Genomic DNA, 23,047 nt, shown 5'->3' on the forward strand with positions numbered 1-23,047 from the left:
CTTGGAGGCAGAAAAAAACCAGACGCTGTGACTCCAAAAGCAGCTGTAATTCCTCCTAGTTAGATTTAATGCCATGAATGTTCCACTGCAGAAGAGTCATAATGGGGAATGGGGAGGAAGAAGAAAACAAAGAGCAGGCACCTCCTTGGAGTGACCTGCAGACCCAAGGGCAGCAAAACTGTAGGCGCTGGTGAAATGGAGGTCAGCCAGTTGAGGGTATCATGCGACAACACCTTTGAAGAGGATCTCCGAGTCGGGAAAGCAGAAGACCGTTTGCCTTTGTTTGATTTCTTGGAGCTTTTACAGCTGGCAGACAAAGACTCCGACGTTTGTTGGCTGAATGGATGTAAAAAGTTTTTGAGAGAGTGTTCCTTTTGTCCTTTCCAGCCTGCTGGTTGTGTAGCACTTGATTTCGCTGTCAGTGTCGAAGATCTGGTAGCTTGATGCGCAGCTGTAGGAGAACGAGACAGGGATGCTATGATGATACTGGGCAATTTCACAACTGTAGTACTGGACTGAAAGTCGCAAGTCTGCTTGGTCATGTCCTTTGTAAAGCAAGGCATAGCAAGAATGATACTACTAGTGCTGGATGGTAAAACACAGGGCTTTTGACTTGGCATTAACTTTTGTGTGACAGGCTAGAGTACTTTTTCCTTCACCTGGATCTCCTGGGTGGCCTGCTCATAAAGATACATGGGACTCTCACGGAATGTGGCAGCGTGTTCACCATTACAACTGATACAGCAGGGACGAGGAGGCAAGTAAGCATCCTCAAGAACACCTCTACCACAAGTTACATATTTGTCTGTGTTTTGACAGGACACAAGAGTGTGGTTATAATGTTGACACTGGTAGCAACACATTGTGTTTGGAATGTATGGTTGGACAGTGATGACTTTATAGCCTGCCTTAATCTTCAATGCAAGAAATGTGAGAAAAAGAATGTGTGGAGGCACTAAGTTTGCATCAACCTTTTACATCACCCAATGGACCTCAGTGACGCCTGATCAGAGAGAGAATGCTGGATTTCCCCCTCAGCCAGGCAATCATGTAGCAGAGTGCAAATAACATCAGATGAAGAATTCAGCATACGATGGGCCTCTACACGAACAGGATAACTGTGCTTGAAAATCACAATTTGTCTCTAAAAGTACAGTTCCATTGTGTAGGCAAGAACAGGACTTCACAGAGCCTGCAATTGAATCAACACCTTCCTGAATAATAAATGGATTAAACATAGCAAATGACAGATGTCCTGCAGTATGTGACACCATGAGGAACCGAAATGCATCTGGGAGAATAGTTGAATCCTTAGCCTCTTTGCATTTACGTTAAATAGATGTTTGGCTCATTGAAAGCCCCTCGCCCCACGAAAATCCCCCTTGATTGCCAGCGTATCTGATGGCGTACTCCTTCCGACTGTGGGCCCCCTTAGAGGGGGCTCACTAATCTTAGATGACTGTTCACACCTCAGGTCACACCTCTCAAACTCCAAACAGAGGGTCCATTTGGCAATTGGGAAGGTAATAGCTCAGGCAATCACACCTCCCCGGGCCTGGCCTGTACCAGGGGGTACATGTGAAACCTATCTATAAAATCAGGGTTGAACTACGCATTATCCAGTCACCTGTTAAGCATCAAACATGTGGGCTGACTTTCAGGAGTGCACAGGGAGGGAGCAGGAAAAAAGAGAAACATCAAATGCTGAAGCAGAGAGTGAGGTGGTGATGGAGAATGAACGAAAACGGAAAAAAACAGACAATGGACTGTTCCGATGACGTTCTATTGAATCTTCTGGCTGCATTCCCCAAAATTGCCCAAGACATGTTCTACAAGGGAGGCGAAAAAGAATAGCAGGGGACAGACATACAGCATGGAAATGGATCAAGTGCTGCAAAGGCTGTGGCCGGGTGGTAGCCAAGGACCAACTCACCAAAGAGTGGTGAGCCCCCTGGAGAGGTCATTATATCTGTGTTTGCAACAGTTAGTTGCCACCTGAAGATGAGCTAAGAAACCAAAAGCTGTTTTGTGACCAAATAAATATAACTTTTAAAATGACTTCATACTTGACATGTGAACTCCAACCATGAGAAGTTAATCAGATAAATATAACTTCATAAAACAACAGGAAGTGATTAACTTTTCATGGTTGGGATTCACAGTCATATAGTATTTCTTAAAAGACATCATAGTCGCCGTTGACTGTATAAAATATTTATAATAAATATTTTATACAGTCAATTGTGACTATGATGTCTTTTAAGAAACATTAGGAAGTGTTTCCTTATTTAATATTATTGTCATGTTCTGCCGAGAGATGTACATAATAGAAAAAGTGAGATACTTTTTAGCTTTTGCAACTAATAGTTCCTTCCTCAGGGAATGGGTTGGGGAAGGGCAGGTCACTCAGACCCCAAGATGAGAGTGACCCATCTTTAATTAGGGCAAGCGTAAACAAAGATGAAGGGAGAAGCGCCAGAGAGAGTTGGTCTCAGGTGGTACATTAGTGATTACTGTGCCAGCTTCAGTCCAACGATGATATGGATTGTGTTTGCGTGTGCTAAAATCATTATGTTGCTCTATTTTCTTTCATTATTTTTAATTGCATTATTCATTTCTCTTCCCCCAATCTATCTTTACTTCTCATTCCGCTCTTATCTCTGGAACAGGTGAAGCAATCAGAAATACTGTGCTTTTACACAGTGAGTGTTGTCAACATGAACAGCATCTAGTTCATTCAGTTGAATGTGAACAGCACCATTACAGTCGAGTTGAACTATTGATAAGGTCCTCATAAAGAACTCATAATTGTTCCATAGAGGTACTGGCTTGACTCCAAGACATTTTGCTTGCTGCCAATTGGGCTCAATGGGAATGAAGATTTTCAGCCAAACAAACTGAATAATCAATAATGGCACCAACATAAAACAGAAAAAGGTCAAAAGAAATGGTTATATCATCAAATAACAGTCTGGTTGATGTGGGTTCCATATGTCCACTAATGCTGATTTCTGTTCAGATTGCAAGTCCACTACCACAATAGTGGGACATCTCGCTCACAATTGTAGGATGGTTTTGAATTTCTCCAGATGCAAATGTGCCTCTAGTTGTTTGAGAAGTGTAATTTCATGGGCTGACATTCAGGCATGCTAAAGGAAGTTGTTGTCGCAGAGGAAGAAAGGTTAGGAGATGAACATCTTTTCAAGAAAGTCGTTAGAGAGAGTATTTGCTTGGACTGGCTGAGATCTAGTAAAACCTAAATTAGGACACCAGGACAAGGATTTGAAAATTGCTACTCATCAATGTTAATGCCAGAGTCTTAAGAACTTTGCCATCTTTCTCTGCACTTGCAATCTCAAATTATGGATGATCAGCTTTTCCGCTTAAAATGGCTTGCCGTATCATGTTGCCTGTGCAATCTTTGCTAATATGAAAGTAAAAATTAGCTACTAATGGCTATGATTCATTGAGTTCCAACATTTGTGCACTGCTGAACTTAATGAGTCACATGCTTCCCAGTAAACAGAATATAACAATATTATAAAAAGAAAAGTTGCTACTCGCCATATAGCGAAGATGCTGAGTCGCAGATAGGCACAACAAAAAGACTGTCATTTGTGACAGCCTTGTGCCTATCTGTGACTCAGCATTTCTGCTATATGGTGAGTAGCAACTTTCCTTTTCATAATATTGTTCCATTCCATCCTGGGTTTCCCATCGTCTGATTCAAGTAAACAGACTGTTAGTCTTCCTGAGGTAATACTGACAAGTTTTTCTCCATATTGTGTCAGACATCATGAAAATCATAATGCAACATTTGGAATCATTTAAATAAAAGTTGCTGGGAACCACATTACCTTTATTAAGGCCTTTAGATTTTGCTGCAATATGCATTGTGAAATACAATCCAATGCTTCACTCATATCTGCAGTTTCAGACACCTCTAAGTTCCAAAGTTTGCATCTTAGCACCTGAATGGGAATTAGTAACCACTCTTCTTTCATCTCATGAACTCTGAAACAGAAGACAATATACTGTACATGTGTAGATTGTAAGAAGGGGCCACACTATAAGGAGTAAGAATTCCCAAGTATTTCAGTAGCTCTCTTAGAGTAAAATCAGCTAACATTATGTAATACATGGAAGGCAAATGATAATTGAGAGGAGGTAAAAGTGTGAAGAAGGAGGAGGAGAAGAAGAAGAAGAATAAGAAGGCGAAAGGCAGTTGTTTAACAAAGCATTATCAAACATATGCAGGCCATACCAAGCCCACAAAAGAATTTCAAAATGGGACAGCAACATTTAAACTGGAGATCCAATAATGCTACAGCCTATCTGATGGGAGATACAAAAGTGAAGTAACAGTTATGTAAGGCTCATGAAGAGGTGATCAAGTTAATAACGATCCAGCTCAGCATCTTAAAAATAAGGGACTAATTAAGGTGAAGAATTATTTACATTTAAGGAAGGAATATTGTTTGCATAAGGTTTCTTACATAGTGAAAACAGCTCATACAGAATAGCAGTAATGACAGCTTAACTATAATTAAAAGTTAATACTTGCCTATCTTTAGCAACAGTTTCAATATTTCCATAGTCGACATACTGTATCTGGACTTGATTACCTTGCACACTTACTATAATAGCACGATACCATCTTTTATCAGTGTATTCTGCACAGCAAGGCATACCTACAATAAAAGAAAGAAATTAATATTCATGAACTACATAATCCCACTGTGTGTGGACTACATTCAAGGAACAAGAAATGCCATATGGCTACTAAAGTGCGCGTCATATATCTTGGCGGCCGAGTTTAGGTTCGTTCTGCGCATCTGACGTCACAAAACACAGTCAGCCAATGAACAGAGAACGACGTTGCCACATCTCGACAGCAGTGCAGATCATGGACGAGTGTCTTCTGTTTTAGAAACGTTCAGTCATAAATAAAGTAATAGAACAAAAGCAATGTCTTGATAGCAGACTTTCTTTTATAGAAAGTTTGGAAAAAGCATTCTTTATACCAATTGTTTCATTTTCTATTAATTAAACCAAACAAGCAATAAGACTCCTAATTCAGGCGATAGCAAGGAAAGGTGTTTGTTTCAATCTCACGAACTGCTTTTTCGCAATAAACAACAGCGGTAATTGTTTATTTCCTATCGTACTTCGATGAAGCGTGAGTAATTCATAGTCATACCAACAGTGTTTATAAGTAGTTGCGTGAGGTGTTAGACTCCTTATGGAGTTACACTGTCTGATGAGGTGAGATAGTGGAACGGTTAAGGTGTTGGGCTGCCAAGTGAGAGGTTGTGAGTTCAAACCTTGTGCGGTGCTTAATATTTTCTTTATTTAAAAGCAATATTGGAATGGCTTACTTCACGAATTTTATTCGTTTGCACGAAATTTCTAGTGCTTTGCCTCTTCATTAACTTTTTCGCTGCTGCAGACACGTGCTCCCCGCATTCCGCGCTGTGCGCGATTTTGTCATCACTGCACTTCTCGCCTGTGCAGACACATGGTGTTCCCACTGCTTTGACACACTTATCATTCAATTTCCAAAAACTATTTGGCCAAAAAATTTTATTTTTACACGTCTTCTTGACTGATACCTTCCCCCCATAAATGACTTAATTTTGTTTTGATGTACAGCATTAAATGTAGTAAACCATTGCACGAAATTTTGAAGAGTTTGCAGAGGTAAAAGTCCATAGCGTATACTTTCCGCATGGTCGATTTTAGTTGCCACAATGTTGAGAATGAAATGTGGACAAGATACCTAAATTTCAAATAATATTTACTGTATAACAATATCTCATTTAATTTAAGTACCACATAGGTGTCGTATGTAATATTGAGAAATATTCCGTCTTTCGCGACTGTAATAAAAGTTTTATTTACACACGGCGCGTTTGGCTTTATTTTAAAGCACTTCCATCGGTGAAAGGTATGGCACATACACAATGGTATTCATGTTCTATTTCTTGTTTTTGTTCCACAGTCGCAGTTTTACCAATGGTATTGAAATATATCCCTCTTCTGCAACTGTAATAAGCGACTTATTTAGAGCAGACGAGTTTCTCTCTTTTGAAGCATCATGTATTTTGTGTCCTCCATTGCCAAGTCACCTTTCGTAGTTTTGTGCTGCGGTAGCACAATATTCAACGTTTGTGTTGGCTCATCAGTGTTTTAGCAAATAAATGCTGTTTGTATGTGCCACACACAAAACTATATTTGACATAGCTCTGAGCACTTCACTGACAGACGGTATATTCAAGTCCTAATGTTTTTGTAAGTCCACAATTTTGTTTAATGTATTTTGTCTACTTCCTTTTGATTGATTGAAGTGCTTTAAAATAAAGCCAAACGTGCCCAGTGTAAGCAAAACTTTTGTTACAGTCGCGAAAGATGGAATATTTCTCAATATTACATACGACACTTATGTGGTGGTTCAAATGGCTCTGAGCACTATGGGACTCAACTGCTGTGGTCATAAGTCCCCTAGAACTTAGAACGACTTAAACCTAACTAACCTAAGGACATCACACACATCCATGCCAGAGGCAGGATTCGAACCTGCGACCGTAGCGCCTTTAACCGCTCGGCCACTCCAGCCGGCTACTTATGTGGTACTTAAATTAAATGAAATATATAGGTATCTTGTCCACATTTCATTCTCAACATTGTGGCAACTAAAATCGACCATCCGGAAAGTATACCCTATGGACTTTTACCTCTGCAAACTCTTCAAAATTTCGTGCAGTGGTTTACTATATTTAATGCTGCATAATAACTGCGTTGAACATCGAAACAAAATTAAGTCATTTATGGGGGGGAAGGTATCAGTCAAGAAGATAGGTAAAAATCTAATTTTTGAGCCAAATAGTTTTTGTGGAATCGAATGATAAAAGAGTGTCAAAGCAGTCGGAACACAATGTGTCTGCACAGGCGAGCAGTGCAGTGACAAAATCGCTTACAGCGCGGAATGCAGGGAGCACGTCTTTGTAGCAGCGAACGGGTTAATGCGGCCGTGGTGGCTTTACTTCACGAACTGCGCGCTCCCCCCCTACACGTAAGCTTGCGAACTATGCTATACTATGGCGCTGCTTCCATTGGCGCGTGCGTCGTGTGCAACTGGCAACGCAGCAATCTCCCGCGTCTGGGCGGGCATGCGCGAGCCGCCAAGATAAAAGAATTCAACTATAGTATTAACTGATAATGTTTTCTCAGAATAAAAGCTATGACTTCATCCCATTTTGCAATGAACGTAGCAAAATACTGGTAGGCTCTTCAGACTGATACTGGTGGAAATTTGTAGTTGACTGCAACACACCAGATCTTGAACTAAAATGCATATGGCTTTCACTTTTGTGGAAACAAACACAAGATGTGATCAAAAAGTAACAGAATCTTTGTTTTTCTTAAAGAAACTTTATTTATTCATCAAAATCAGCTTTCTCCCCTTCAAACTAATCCCCCTCAGCCACAGTAAACTTGTATCAGTGCTTTCTGCAATCTTGGAAGCAATTGTGGAACAAACTTTTCATTACGGTGTTCAGCTCCTTTAGCAATTCTGTTTTTATTTCATCAATGGTTGCAAAATGACGTACTTTCATTGTTTTCTTCAGCCTCGGGAATAGAAAAAAGTTGTGCTGAATACGGTGGCTGAAGCAACATAATGGTTTTGCTTTTTGCAAAAAAAATCATGCACAAGTATTGAAGAGCGAGTGGGATCATTATTGTGATGCAATTTCCATGACTGGTTTTGCTACATTTCTGGTTGTTTTCTTTAGATTGCTTCATGCAAACGGTTTACAACTTCCATGTAGTATTCCTTACTGATCGTACCAGCATAAGGTAGAAACTTGTGATACAATCTCCCATTGTAAAATATCTATTAAATTAAAAAAAAAAAGTGACAAAAATGTTCACATGTGATCAAACTTGTCGAATTTTTTCTGTTTTGGCTATTCAGGCAGGTTCCATTGGGACAACTGGGCTTTGGTTTCAATGTCATACCTTTATATCCATGTTTCATCACCTATCACAAATTCATTAGAAGTTCTGGATCGTTGTCACTTTCATGCAGCAATTCCTGAGAGATGCCTATGTGATGCTGTTTTGGTTAAAATGGAGCAATTTGGAAACAAACTTTGCTGTTACATGTTTCATGCCCAAGACACCCAAAAAAATTGTTTAGCATGAGCCAAAGGATATGCCAACATCATCAACAATCTCTCGGATGGCGACATGGCAATGTGCCAGAACCATTTTCTTTACTTCTCTCACATTGTCGTCAGTACACGATGAGCTAGGGCCTCGTGGGCAATCATCATCTTCAACATCTTCTCAACTCTTTGAAATGTTTATAACACCCAGAAACTCTTGTATTTCTCAAAGTAGATTCGCCAAAAGCCACTGTCAACAGTTTGAATTAAGTGCTGCACTTTATTCCATTTTTCAATCAAAATGTAATTTACTTTATTTCTTCCACTATTAATTCTCTTGTTGGATTTACTGTGTTAAGATTTCCCCCTCAAACTCAGTCTCTTGGAATGTGTGTTAATAACCAATTTCATTTTCAGACTCTAGATTTTGTCCAACAGGACACTGACATCCTGCCAGTAAGCCATGTATGTGGTGAAGACCCTCTCCATCTGATGGGTTCTGGTTCCACCATGATTTCCCGAGAGATTTTCACCACATTCTGGAACTATCACTGTCACTTGTTTCATCTTCAGTGATGTCTCTCTCATAGCTCTCTTCACACTCTTGGAATCATCTTAGCCCAGATGACTTTGGATTTAGAAAATTGATTAGAAAATTTGAATCTGTTCATCAAGCCATCTGTTGCTTAAGATCTTTCATAGTATTCTACATGTCTTTTAAGCAACTATTCAACTCAAGCTTTTCAATTACTGCACAGGATCTCTTACGCACAGCAATCTTACAAAAGTGGTATAATATCTCTGATTAGTTCCTATATTCAGCAATTCTGCATAATTTTATTGTAGATGTTTTTAGATAGATGGTTTGCTCACTTTAATTTTCAAATAGAGAACCTGGTAGCTTCTTGTTCTAGCCTGTCTGCTGAATTACTTCACCAAGCTTCAGTTTCTTGACTGAAACAATCATCCAGCACTCAGTTATACTCCAGTCTAGCCTTTCACTGACATATATCATGCATTTTGTTTTCTCATACACAGTTTGTAGACTTACTTTCTCTGCAATTTCTTTAATATGGCTTATCTTTACAATTGCTGAACTGGTGTTAGCAAAAAAGACCAATTCATCCAAAAAGAGCCAGACATTCAACAAACACTACTCTGAGTTTGGGACCTAAGTGGACCTTATCTTCATTTCCTTCTTCTTTACTCAGTAATTTTCTCCATTCTCAATTGATCTGCTTTAAGATAAAAACTTCAGTTCTGTCAGTTCAAGGACTATCTCAAAGGGCTCTGGAATCTTGTACTGTGTGATGACATATTTTGGCATTTTTTTCGAGCTGCCACTTTTCTTGTTGTGTGCTTTTTGACATTATGTACATACTTCTACTGTCATCAAATGCCATCTAAGCCTCAATACATTCCTCTACCAAGACTACCCCATTGTAAAACCTGCCCCACGCACCTACTGACCACCAGTTATTCCAGCTCCACCACTAGTAAACTGCACGAGAAAGGCAGACAACAATTAAAAATCATTCAAGCTGTTTACAATAAATCATGTGGTTACTATACAGCACTATGTCTAAAAATGGCCACCATTAAACTTCCTGAAACCATGAATGAATAAACACAAGAACTTTTTGCCTTGAGAACATCTTACATCATGACTTATGAGACTTGAGTGCCAATTATACCACACAGACCTTTAGAACCCTTCCATCCACGACTATTTTTCATAACTCCAGAGATGGGAAAATTTGTTCTCCAACATATCCTCTATCCTGCCACCTTCTTGGACTTTCCATTATTTACCCAATTACTTATTATTTTTTTATTTTATTTTCTCCCTCTATATGTTGTATTGATTTCTCTTTCTTTCTTTTCCTCTTTCCTCTTCCTTTTTCCTCCTGTGTATCAGTTACATTATTCACTCCACTTTTCATTTCTCTTTTATTTCAATCTATGTTTACTACTCTCACTCATTTCTTTTTATCTTATCACTGAACTAAAGGTGGCACAATTCTTTCCATTCACTACCTCTGAACACCTACTCTATGATGCTTTATCCTTCAACTTTGTCTGGCTTGAATAACCCCCCCCCCCCTTTCTCCTAATCAATTCCTAACCCATCACTGATGAAGGAACATTTAGTTCTGAAAAGCTAGTATTTATGTTTCATGTTAAGCGTTTTTATTAGCTTGTATGTGTGACTGTGATGGTGGCTGAGTTCTGAGCCCTTGTTGTGTTATGTGGCTAATACCCTTAAATATTCACATCAGAAATGTGATGTCAAGTACTGGCTTACAATAACGGTTTGTGTGTGCATAGAGAAGGATTTCTTTTTTTTTTAAACTGGTTTTGGAAGAAAGTTTCAGTTAGAGCTGGGTTGTATTCCATGACGAATGGCACCACCACCTAACTGGCACCATCACCTAACTGAATTCTGTTGTATTTTTTTCACTAAGTGATATCAATCATTTTACTGTGTTTTAAGGCTGATCTATATGTTCTTGTTTGCATCTCTGAACACAGAATAATTCACAGACTCATTCAGACTAGCAAAAAATGCTTCAGACTTTCATGATACCATCCTATATAGTAGCACATAGTACTACTGTCAAATGTAACTTTTACGGCACCACTTGTACCATGAACGCTGTTCCAGTTTTTTTTAAGCCTCCATTTAGAGCACCTAAAAATATTGTGCATCTTCCCATCTTATCACTACTCAAGTCAGTGACTTCTTTCACTGCCATATACTTCAAAATTACTCTAGGATTACAACAGCAGATCACTGCATGTCATTGGTTCACATCATTACAGCCAATAATTTATTTTTCATAAACATTTCACAACATTTTCTAAAAGGCATTCTTAACTTATATATGATTTTAACTTATATACCTATATCAGGGTTTTCTAGAACTGGTTGGAGTGGTCCATGCAGTTGAATTTCTTTGTCTATTTTGACATAATCATCCCTTGAGTGAACATCCTGCAACAAAATGCACAGTGACTGTGACTCTCTGAGTCAGCATTTATTTTAATTAATTTAAAATGAATTCATATATTGCAACAGTTGAACACCAAGTGTAATAAAATTATCAAACAGTCCAAGACCTATAATTTCCTTGACTAACAGCTCCTTCATTAGCATCACATTATGTTTTATACTTACTTGTGATGCCCCCCACTTCAGTGGAGAAATAATGTACTCTGTTGCAGACAACATAGCAATAACATCAACAATCATATGATCACACTCTGGAACTTTAAGAGGAATATATGTCATATTGTGACAAGTTTGTATCAGTTCTGAGTCCTTCTGGAAAAAGAAAAACAATTATTCAGTTTCTGCACAGAGCCTATTACAAAGAACAATAAAATAGTTCATAACCTGGAAAAGTATGCAGACTATTTTTAAAATTTACTGGAGTTATTGTGACATGATCAAAAAGATTTTATTTATCATTAGAATAGTCTAACCTTGATATAACAGTCCGAGAAATTTTACAAATTGTAGCATTCTGGTACTGAAAGCTTACACTTTAGGGAGTACGCAGAGGGATAGAAAAAAAATTATGATTGCAGTAAGAACTACTTACCTCCACCTCCATTTCAGCCTTTCCCTTATGACCTCTCACCTTCTGCAGTTTACCTTGAATATATCCATCAATGATGTCTACTGTTGATCCTTCAAATAATTCTAGCTTATTATCTTCACATAATACCTCCTCTTTTACCTCTAGTGATGTCACAGGGGAATCATTCACTGGGTTTATTTTATGTTCTTTATCACAGTCTGGAACCTCTGATGTTTTATTACCAATACTACCTTCTTCCATATCTTTAAATTCTTCACTTTCATCAACAATAATAACACCTGCAGAGATATCAGCACTAGTATCACATTCTTTGTCAGCTTCATACGCATCCAAAGTGTAACTGGCAAATTTTCTTTGCACCATGAAATCCGCTATGTTGTGGTTACGTGGTCCAATAAGCGAAATCTGGAAAAGAAGTTGCAAATACTAGTGGTAAAACTTCTAGTTAATGTATGTTTACAAAATATATATAGATTGTGTAGATATAGAACAATAGGAATTATTTCCTTAAATCTGGCCCATGAAACAGTTTAACATTAGAAAAAAATTTTAAGACTTCTCAAAGAACAAACCATAGGAGCAACATCCAAATTTTTACAAGTTTGTAAATGTTTGTAAATGATCGGCATTCAAGGTAAAATCTTCCATAGGATACACCACCAGAAAAAACAGTAGCAGTATATAAATAAATAAAAGTGTAAGAAGAAATGGCAATAACAAACACAAATAAGTAAATGAAAATAAAACGAAGAATAACAAAAAACTGTGCAATGCATAGATTAGAAAAAAAGAAACTGGGAAGATTCCGAGGAACTCTATAATTACACCAAATCTGGACGCAAGCACTTGGCATTAATTTAAAGCAGCAGTAAGACCAAAATGCCACCTGAAGCCAAATCAATGTCAACTTCAAAATTGACATGAAAGACTTTCTCGCAAGCAAAGACTACATCCTACTCTCGTGGCACTAATATAAATTTCCAAGCTGGCAACAGCAAAAAAATTAGCTATATAAACTTAAGGTGCCACAATTCTTCCCATTTCCTATCTCCGAACATCTACTCTTTAGATGCTTTACTCCTTCACAATTTTGGCTGGCTTGAATACAATGGAAAATCCAGGATGGAATAATGACAATATTATGAGAGATAGTTGCTACTCACCATATAGCAGAGATGCTGAGTTGCAGATAGGCACAACAAAAAGTGTGTAAAACAAAGCTTTCAATCAAACAGGCCTTCATCAGAAATACACACTCACATAAACTCAACTAACACACACACACGACCACAGTCTCTGGCTGCTAAGGCCAGGCTGCGAGAGCAGAGCATGATGGGAAAAGCGAACTGGGTGGTGGGGGTAAGGAGCAGCCTGGGGCAGAGAGAGGGAGAAGGTGGGGCAGCTAAGTGTGATCGGGAGGTTAGATAATGGCTGGAGGAGGGGGAGGAGGCGGCAGAAAAGGAGAGAAGTAAAAAGACTGTGGATGAACTGATGCCATAGAAGGCTGTGTAATGCTGGAGTGGGAACAGGAGGGAGATAGGTGGCTGAAGGACAGTGACTTACTACGTTTGAGACCAGGAGGGTTACGGGAATATAGGATATATTGTAGGGAGAGGTCACACCTGCACATTTCAGAAAAACTGTTATTGGTGGTTAAGGATCCAGACGGCACAGGCTGTGAAGAAGTCACTGAAATGAAGAACGTTGTGTTTTGGGCAGTGTACTCAGCAACTGGGTGACCTAGCTGTTTCTTGGTCACAGTTTGTTGGTGGCCATCAATGCAGACAGACAGATTTATGGTTGGTACATGCACATAGAATGCAACACCACGGGTGCAGCTTAACTTGTAGATCATATGACGGGTATCCCAGGTAGCCCTGCTTTTGATGGAATAGGTGATGCTCACGATCACACTGGAGTAGGTGGTGGTTGGAGCATGCACGAGAAAGGTCTCGCATCTAGAGATATAAACCATGAGGCAAGGGGTTGGGAGCAGGGGTTTTGTAGGAATGGACAAGGATATTGTGTAGGTTCAGCAAGTGGCACAATCCCACTGTGGGAAGGGTGGGAAGGAAAGTGGGTAGGAGATTCCTCATTTCGGTGCACTGTGAGCAGTAGTCGAAAACTTGGCAGAGAATGTAAATCAGTTGCTCCACTCCTGGGAGATACTGAGTTATGAGGGGAATGCTGTTCTGTGGCCGGAGGATGGGAATTTGGCAGGTGGTGGGTGACTGGAGAGATACAACATGGGACATCTGTTTTTGTGTAAGGTTGTTGGGAGGGTGGGAGTAATTAAGAGTCTGTGAACACCTCAGTCCTTGGTATTTTTCGAGAGAGACTGCTCGTCACTACAGATGTGTTGACCATGGGTGACTAGGCTGTATGCTGTATGGAAGGGATTTCTTGGTATGGAATGGGCAGCTATCAAAGTGGAGATGATGTGAATGGTTGTAGGTTTGATGTGGGTAGAGGTACTGATGTAGTCATCTTTGAGGTCGAGGTCAACATCAATGAAGGTCACTTGTTGGGTTGAGGAAGCAAATGGGGGAGAAAATGTTGAGGTTCTGGAAGACTGTGGGTAGGGTGTCCTCACCCTCGATCCAGATCACGAAGATGTCATCAAAGAACCTGAAACAGATGAGGGATTTGGGATTCTGGTGGATAAAAAGGATTCCTCTACATGGTCTGTGAATAGGTTGCCATAGAATGGTGCCGTGTGGGTGCCCATAGCCTTAACCCATATTTGTTGGTAGTGGATGCCTTCAAAGGAGAAGTAATTGTAGGTGAGAATATAGTTGGTCACGACAACTATGAAGGAGGTTGTAGTTTTGGAATCCTGTGGGCTACAGGAACCTGCATGGCACTATCCTACGGCAACCTATTCATGGGCAATTTAGAGGAATCCTTTCTAACCACCCAGAATCCCAAACCCCTCACCTGCTTCAGATTAATTAACAGCATCTCTATAATTTGGATCGAGGGTGAGGACACCCTATGAACATTCCTCCAGAACCTCAACACCTTCTCCCCCATTCACTTCACCTGTCCTCCCCAACCCAACAATCCATATCCCTTGATGTTGACCTCCACCTCAAAGATGGGACACCATGCATCCGTCCATATGAAACCCATTAACCATCTGCAACACCTCTTCTTCAACAGCTGCCACCCATTCCATACCAAGCAGTCCTTCCGTACAGACTAGCCGCCCATGGCCGTCGCATCTGTACTGACAAGCAGTCCCTCTTGAAATATACCAAGGGTCTCACTGAGGCCTTCACAGACCGCAATTATCCACCCCAACTAAGTACAAAAACAGATCTCCCATACCTTATACCTCCAGTCACCCACACTTCCAAAAGTCCCACTGTACAGCCCCAGAATGGCACTCCCATTGTGACTTAGTACCACCCAGCATTGGAGCAATTGAATCATATTCTCCACCAGGGTTTGTTGTGCCCTGAAATAAGGAATATTCTACCTATAACCATTCTCACCCCTCCCTCAGTGGTATTCCACCACCCATGAACCTACACACTACCTTTGTCCATTCCTACACAACCCCTGCTCCCAACCCCTTGCCTCATGGCTCACATCCCCATAATGGACCTAGATGCAAGAACTGTCCCATACATTCCCCCCCCCCTCCCCCCCCCCCAAAAAAAAAAAATCACCTACTCCAGTCTGGCCACAAGCATAACCTATCCCATAAAAGGCAGGGCTACCTGTGAAATCAGTCACATGATCTACAAGCTAGGATGCAACCACTGTGCTGCATTCTACATGGGCATGAAAACTAACAAACTGTCCGTCTGCATGAATGGCTACTGACAAACTGTGACCAAGAAACAGCTGGACCACCCACTTGCCGAGCATGCTGCCCAACACGATGTTGTACAGCCTGTGCCATCTGGAACTTCCCCACCACACCAGCTTTTCTTAATTGTGCATGTGGGAACTTACACTGCAATATATCCTACATTCCTGTAAGCCTCCTGGCCTCAATCCTCTTTTAGTCATTGTCCTTTACCCACTATCCCATTCCAGCACAATGCATCCACCATCATTTTACTTCTCTCCTTTCCCACTGCCCCCCCCCCCCCCCCATCCACTCCTTGCCCTCTGCCTAACTACCCGATTGCACTTAGCTGCCCTATCCTGCCCCCAACTCATCCATGTATGCTCCCACAAGCAGCACTTTTTTACCGTCCCCCACTCCTACCCCGCTATTCCTCCCCCACCCCACCCCAGCCCCCTCCTTACATCCACCACCCAGCTTGCTATTCCCATCATGCACTGCTGCTTGCAGTCTGGCACTGGCAGAACATCTGGTCGTGTGTGTGTGTTTCAAATGGCTCTGAACACTATGGGACTTAACATCTGAGGTCATCAGTCCCCTAGAACTTAGAACTACTTAAACCTAACTAACTTAAGGACATCACAAACATCCATGCCCAAGGCAGGATTCGAACCTGTGACTGTAGCGGTCGTGTGGTTCCAGACTGAAGTGCCTAGAACCGCTCGGCCACAGCAGTTGGCCTCGTGTGTGTGTGTGTGTGTGTGTGTGTGTGTGTGTGTGTTTATACTGTCTAATTCTGATGAAGGCCTATTGGGCCAAAAGCTTTGTTTATCAGTATTTTTGTTGCACCTATCTGCGATTCAGCATCTTTCTGTCATGGTGCTCACTAGGTGACAACTCATCTCCATTTTTATGTTTTAACAGTCACTGTGACATCAACAATTCTACAGATGTGTGTATGTAATCTTTCCTGTCTGTTGTAGTTATTACCTGAATCTCCAGTTTCATCACCCTTGTAGTGGTGCACTATTGTTGCAGTGCTCTACTGTCAATACTGTGGATGAAGCTGGACCATCTGTTATTGTCATGTGGACAAGATTATGGTCATCCCTGCAGTGATGACACTGTGAATTTCAGTACTGTTTGCCACAGTGTTGACATTTCTGCCACTGTTCTGACCTCCTCCCACCCAACAGCTATGCCTTCAAATCTCTGTCATAGCAACATGGCCTACACAAGCCAAAAGGTGATAGTATGAAAAACCCATTTCACAAAAACTTACAGTCTGTATCCACATACTGAAACTGTGTCACTTGATATCAACAAGGCATGATAGTGCTTACTTTAACATTTCCACCAGAACTGACGGTTCCTGAATGACAGAGTGGCATTAAAACTAATCTTCCCTGTCAGACACGAAGACACTGCTCTCCAGCCATTCTAACTAAATGAATTTCAATTTTCATTAATTAACAGACAGATTACAATAAGAGAACTAGAAAACAATCAATTCCAGGTGGAGAGCGATCAAGCTGCTAACTTTGACTGTACCTGACATGTGCAAAGATGGATATTATACAAAATACACGAGATGCCCTTGACATAACTGTCACTGCAAATAAGCTCACCATACTGCTGATACTGAGATAAACTTAAACAGAAAATGACATTACCAAAGCCTAAATTTAATGAGAGAGGCTTCTGAGATGGACTTGGAACAGGAACATCCAATCAAGTATATTTAATGAAATATTTGAAAAGTATGGGACATTTAATAATAATACATATATATGCACAACACCTCCCCCCCCCCCCCCCAAGTGTTTATTGCTAGTCTTTGTTTCCTACAAACATATAAGGGCCAGTCAAATGAAAGGAGCCAGGAGGAAAATAAGTAAGAAAACCACTTATTATTTAAAAAATAATTGCCATAAAGTACAGTTTATACATTCATCCCACTCTGGGACAAGAGGGTCAATGCCTTATGAAAAAGTGTTTGTGGTTGCTTATGGAACCATGGTTGTATCCAGGTGTACATCACTTTGTCCTAACCAAATTCATGCCCATGAATGACTTTCTTCAGAGCTCCAAAAATATAGAGATCACACAGGGAAAGATTGGGAATGTATGGAGCATGTGTCAGGGATTCCCAGTGAATTTTTTGTAGTGTACTCGAAACGACCTTGGCAATATACGAGTTGTGTCTAAGGCTGGGACTGTAGTGTGTGTGATCAAAAAGTTCATGAAATGTTGAGTCTTATCCTTGGTGTGGGCAATGATACATGGACATGCAGTGCACCATAGCATTGACTATTTTGATCCTGTGTTGGTGCAGTTTCCTCACCTGTAACAGTATTTGGGGGGGGGGGGGGGGGGAGAAGAAAGAATAAAAGAAAGCAAACACGCACTCTCCATTTTGTTGACAGCGGTCAAAAAATGTCTGTGCACTCCATTTTCTTAGCACTTTGAGTTTGTCAGTAAGCATTTTCTGTACTGGTCTTGGACACTATTTTTGATATCTGAGCTTTTATGTGGCAATCTTGTAAATAAGTGGATATCTAATGTGAGAAACTTTGTTAACCAGAGCACCAACTGTCAGCTGATCAGCTGTTCATATTCATTGGGAGTTGTGCTTAGTTTATGGGACAATGGGAGGGGGAGTATGCAGACCAATGAAATAAAGCAAGAAGTGGAACAAAAATTGTGCATTTATGATCCATTTCTTGCACCATTCCATCCGTCTGCTTACTGGAACTGCCATGCTGTTTTCCAACAGCCACTTTTGAACTCCCAATGCCATTGCCTAATCTTTCCTTCACAATAAAACCACCCAGAATGTAAATACTGGCTGTGAAAGCCTGTACTGTAAGGCCATTGTTGTTTGCTTTCACCAACAGTCAAACTATTAATGAATAACTTCCATGGTTTTGTAAACAATCAAGAGATGACAGCCCAGAAAGAAGTTTCACAAATGCAGTGCCAACATTTACATACAAGCACAAGGCCTTTACTTTTCGAAAATGCTTCATTAGTGTGACTCTTATAGTGCACTTTTAATGTTTATTATAAGTTTTCTTGGGCTACCCTCCAGTTTTGTTCCTCCATGTGCAAATGAGCTGTGTGAAATTAAGGCTGCATAGTGTAAGGTGGTATACCTCTAGATCGTCAAACTCTGAAGGAAAATAATTAAGAAAAATAAACCTATCACCTTCACAACATATTACCTCCACATAACAATTTCATACACTGCCTAATGTAGGCAGGTTGCTTATTTTAGTCCCCGTAACTCACTGCGATGTCATTTCAGACAAGACAGGTAGAGAGCGGAGTGAAATGAGCTGTTCCTTTTTATGATTCAAACCAGATCATCCCAGTGGTCTTTCACTTGCAAGGGAAAGCAGCAGTCATAGCAAGCATATTGTCTTCATCTTCAATTCCTTTACTGTAGATAACACATTTACTCATGTATTACTCACATGAAATAACTGGAAGTAAATTGATATCTGTCACACAACCACTATACGTTTTCTTTTATATTTGCACGTGGTACAAATAAATTAACTGTTTGTCTAAGTGCCATACATTGTGCAGGAAATAATGATTTACTGGGAAAGAGCATGAATACCAACACTGGATGCCAAAATTAAAAACCCTATACCGGCAATGGAAGCAACTAAAAAAAAATGTGCTGCAGCCCACAAGCAAAAGTAAACAGAATTTGCCTAAAAGCTTGTGTGCATGGCACCACATCCACAATATTAAGGGATATTGGTCAAGAAACAGTTGAGAGGGCAGCCAAGATTCATGCATCAAATCGATCATTAGTTATTTGAGAAAGACAAAAGAGCTTCTGAACATGTATGAATTTGAAAGTGAAAGAGAAACCAACAACCCATCAATGCTGACAATTTTAAAACATGTTCAGTCATCTTAATTGTTACAGAAATGGCCAGGTAAACACTCCTTTTACAAGAAAGGCTCCAGGACAGATTTTTTTTAAAAACAGGAAATTGTACTTACCAAGCTCCTTACCTAGCTCCTATTAATGTAGTTCCCTTGGCTATCTATATACAGCTGGCAATGTTTCTGAAGGTCTTGGAAGCGAGCAGAGAAATTTTGATTTGGGATACCTGTAAGCTCATTTGTCACAGCCCATTGGATGTCTGCAGTATCTTGATGAAGCTCTCTTTTTAGTTGCCTTTTAGCTCATGGAAACAAGAAAAAATTGCCAAGGCGAGAGGTCGGTGAATATGGCAGATGTGGATGGCAAAAACAGAATATTTGGCGAGATACTCAGTACCAGATAAAATAGTATGTCATTCAGTAACAACCAGTCCTGAGAATGACACAAATCAGGGTGGCAAAGTTGAACTGGTTGTTGCAATTTTTTCAAGACTTTGATGTAAAGAGTTCCATTCACTGTTTGACCTGGAGGAACATACTCATGGTGAACTAATCCTTTAATATCAAAGAATGGGATCAACCTCGTCTCTATTCTCACAGGCTGTCATTTGACTTTTTCCGAGGTTGGTGATCCATTCAGTACTTTGATGCCTCCTGTGAGGGTCATACTGATAGCACCAACTTTCATCCCCAGCAATAATCCTTGACAAAAATGAGGGATCACATGCTCTATCCAGTATTTAGAAGAAATTCTTATCTTTCCTCCTTTTACTTGTCTGTTAGTGTGTGGGGGATGAGTTTTGCAAGAAGTTTCCATTTCCTCAAATCTCTGCATAAAATCTTACGACACACATAATATTCAAATTAAGTAATTCTGATATTGCAAGCAGAATTACATGATGGTCTTCATGCAATAACTGCCTTACACACTCCATGTTTTCATCGGTATGTACTGTAAACGGGCGACCAGCCCTGTGATGGTCTTCCTATGTCTTTGCCTTCACAAAACCTTCGGTCCTGTTCTAAAACACAATTATTGAAAGTGCCTGACCTGCATATACTTGCTCAATAATTGATCGCATTTCACTAGGGATTTTCCTGAACTTAACATTTTCTCTTTTCACACAATCAGCATCCATTGTATCACTGTACCAAGAATCCAAACAGTGTGTTGCTAAGCACAGCCCTGCCACCTAGTGAGATTGCACTGAAACATGGCCTAGGTCATTTCAAGGATGCACACACACCAGTAACATAAAAGCAACACCCGTTCCTTTTTAGTATTGCAAACTCAAAAAAAGAAAAAGAAAAAAACAGAAAAAAAGAGAAAGAAAAAACAGAAAAAGAGAAAGAAAAACACACAAAAAAATAAAAACACAAAAAAGAAAAAAACACAAAAAAAGAAAAAAAAGAAAAAAGAGAAAAGAAAGAAAAAACTTGCCCTGGAACTTTTCTGACAATGAGAGCATTGTCTGTGACTCTCTCTCAGAATGAGGTCTTCTGTACAATATCAAAGCCCTAGAATTAGACACAAGAACATCAAATACAGACACTTTTAGAGTTGTGTGACTGAAAAATTTCAGAGAAAGATCTCTCAGTTGTACAGGCATCAGATATATGAAATTATTCTCAAAAGCATTTCTCTGGAAAAACTGAATTTTAGAAAAATAGGTCCAACTATATATTAATCCTGAAACAATTTCAAAACAACTTGGTCTGGACCCAATTTTAATAAAATCCAAATTTTAGTCCAACAATTGGAAGGTCACAAAACACTTCAGTTAAGCCGATGTATCTCCAAACTTCCAATTTGTTCAAGATACTTTGAAAATCACAATCTCGTGGAGCAAATTTCCATGCTTCAGGGACTATTAACATGCAAGAGAGCTGTTTATTATTTGAAAATGGTTATTGTTCACCATTAATTTGAATTACTTGCACAAGAAGAAAAAAAAGTGTAATTTTGTATATTCTGTGCCCCTTTGGAAGCCGAATCACTTTATCTGTATTTCAGTATCATTTCATGACTTATACACATTATTGTTTCTCGTAATATTTCTAGTGTGGCTTTACAAAAACTGAAAAATCATTAATGGTACTCCCATTACGTTACTTCGGCCATATTTGATCCTATTCATCTTCTGAATGAAAACTGAAAATGACCACTGCCTTGAATCATGAGGTAGGATAATCAGACGAAAAGATTCAAGCAGGACTCAATCAAATTTCAGATATTATCAATAACACTATTGAACAGATTGTTTCTAATGAAATAAGATTATATTTCTACATTTGACTTGAGTAACTAGTTCCTTAAGACTAGTATTGGCAGTGGCACAGAAACAAAGTCTTCCTAAATGCTCCACATTTAGTTATTAAACTGAAAGTAGTAAATTACAGTAAATTATTTACAAAAGACAGAAGGTAGTAGCCATATTTTCTTCCGTTAATATTTGAATATGAAACATAGGGTCTTAGACTTTATCAGGGAGAAAGATTTCTTTTTAAATTCATTTTCTAATCTTATTTGGCTACTGGTTCTGTACATAACAGTTTTATATGATTGTCACATTATCTATATTATTACAGCAGTATTCGTAACAGAACTGAAAGTAATAGAGGTCTTCTAAAACTACTACTTGTGATTAAAGAATCAGTTTTATTTTATCTTTTAAATATAAGAGTCTAGGAGCAACCCTTCCACTTATTATATGGAGCCTAAATTGCCACAAATATTCTTTTTGTGCAACTGGAGGGTAGCACAAAGAAAAAAACATCAAACTTGAAAAATAAGAGCCATCGTAATGCCTCATATTCCAACAATGTTTAAGTATTAAAAATGGACAATGATCCCTCTTGTCAAGCTCAGTGCAACATTCAGTTGCTGCCAACCGCGAAACTGCAATGGGAAAATTTCTCTGTGATGTTCAATTGAGTTTGGATACAGACTACGCCTCTACTGATTGCATGGTATTCTTTTAGCTCAATAAGTTTAGACACGAAAGAAATTCACTTGATTTAGACACCCAGACACTGCTACCGAAGAAAATGCACTTTTGTGTTTAGGGAAGGATATATGAGAATGCCTGTTTTAGCTATCAGGAGAGTCACTGTAGTCTTGGGACTAAATTAATGTTGTCTTGGACTAAGAACAAAGTGAAATATATTAGCAAATTTTGCAGTCTATGAAAAGCACAAAAAATAGAAGGCTTCATATCATAATGAGTGACATAACGTTAACTGGAAGCAATTTTGCCACCAATGGATGTGCTACAAATACGTCTTAAGCAAAAGAAATAGTTCTGTATAAATGAACAACAATGATGAACACCAGTTTACCAACGTAAAGGAATATTTCACAGCACAATACGATAGAACAAAAGTCAAGCTAGTTTGAGTAAAATGTGATACTTTAAGAGTGAAGAGAGGAGAGGGGAAAGGGGAGAGGTGGGTGTGGGTCAGATGTAGTATTTAGTGATAAGCTGTGTATTCTACATTATTAGACTTTACTGTTACAAGCCAGTAACAATAGGTAAATTAGTGCATTGAACGTGCATAAGGAAGTCAGTTGT

General features: G+C 39.5%; 1 protein-coding gene across 4 annotated transcripts in view; it reads right to left on the minus strand.

Moving 5' to 3' along the window:
- The window catches only part of LOC124776868 (RING finger protein 17), a 529,150-nt gene that overhangs the window by 18,710 nt on the left and 487,393 nt on the right, over positions 1-23,047 (minus strand). For 3 of the 4 annotated variants that reach the window (XM_047252048.1, XM_047252046.1, XM_047252049.1), the window contains 5 exons: positions 11,774-12,178; positions 11,347-11,493; positions 11,073-11,163; positions 4,565-4,691; positions 3,858-4,014 (listed from right to left, as the gene is read on the minus strand). In XM_047252048.1, the coding sequence (XP_047108004.1) occupies positions 3,858-4,014; positions 4,565-4,691; positions 11,073-11,163; positions 11,347-11,493; positions 11,774-12,178 (927 nt within the window). The remainder of the gene's footprint in view (positions 1-3,857; positions 4,015-4,564; positions 4,692-11,072; positions 11,164-11,346; positions 11,494-11,773; positions 12,179-23,047) is intronic. The other variant, XM_047252047.1, reaches the window with a different exon arrangement.

Source organism: Schistocerca piceifrons, chromosome 2 (assembly GCF_021461385.2).
Source record: "Schistocerca piceifrons isolate TAMUIC-IGC-003096 chromosome 2, iqSchPice1.1, whole genome shotgun sequence".
NCBI lineage: Eukaryota > Metazoa > Arthropoda > Insecta > Orthoptera > Acrididae > Schistocerca > Schistocerca piceifrons.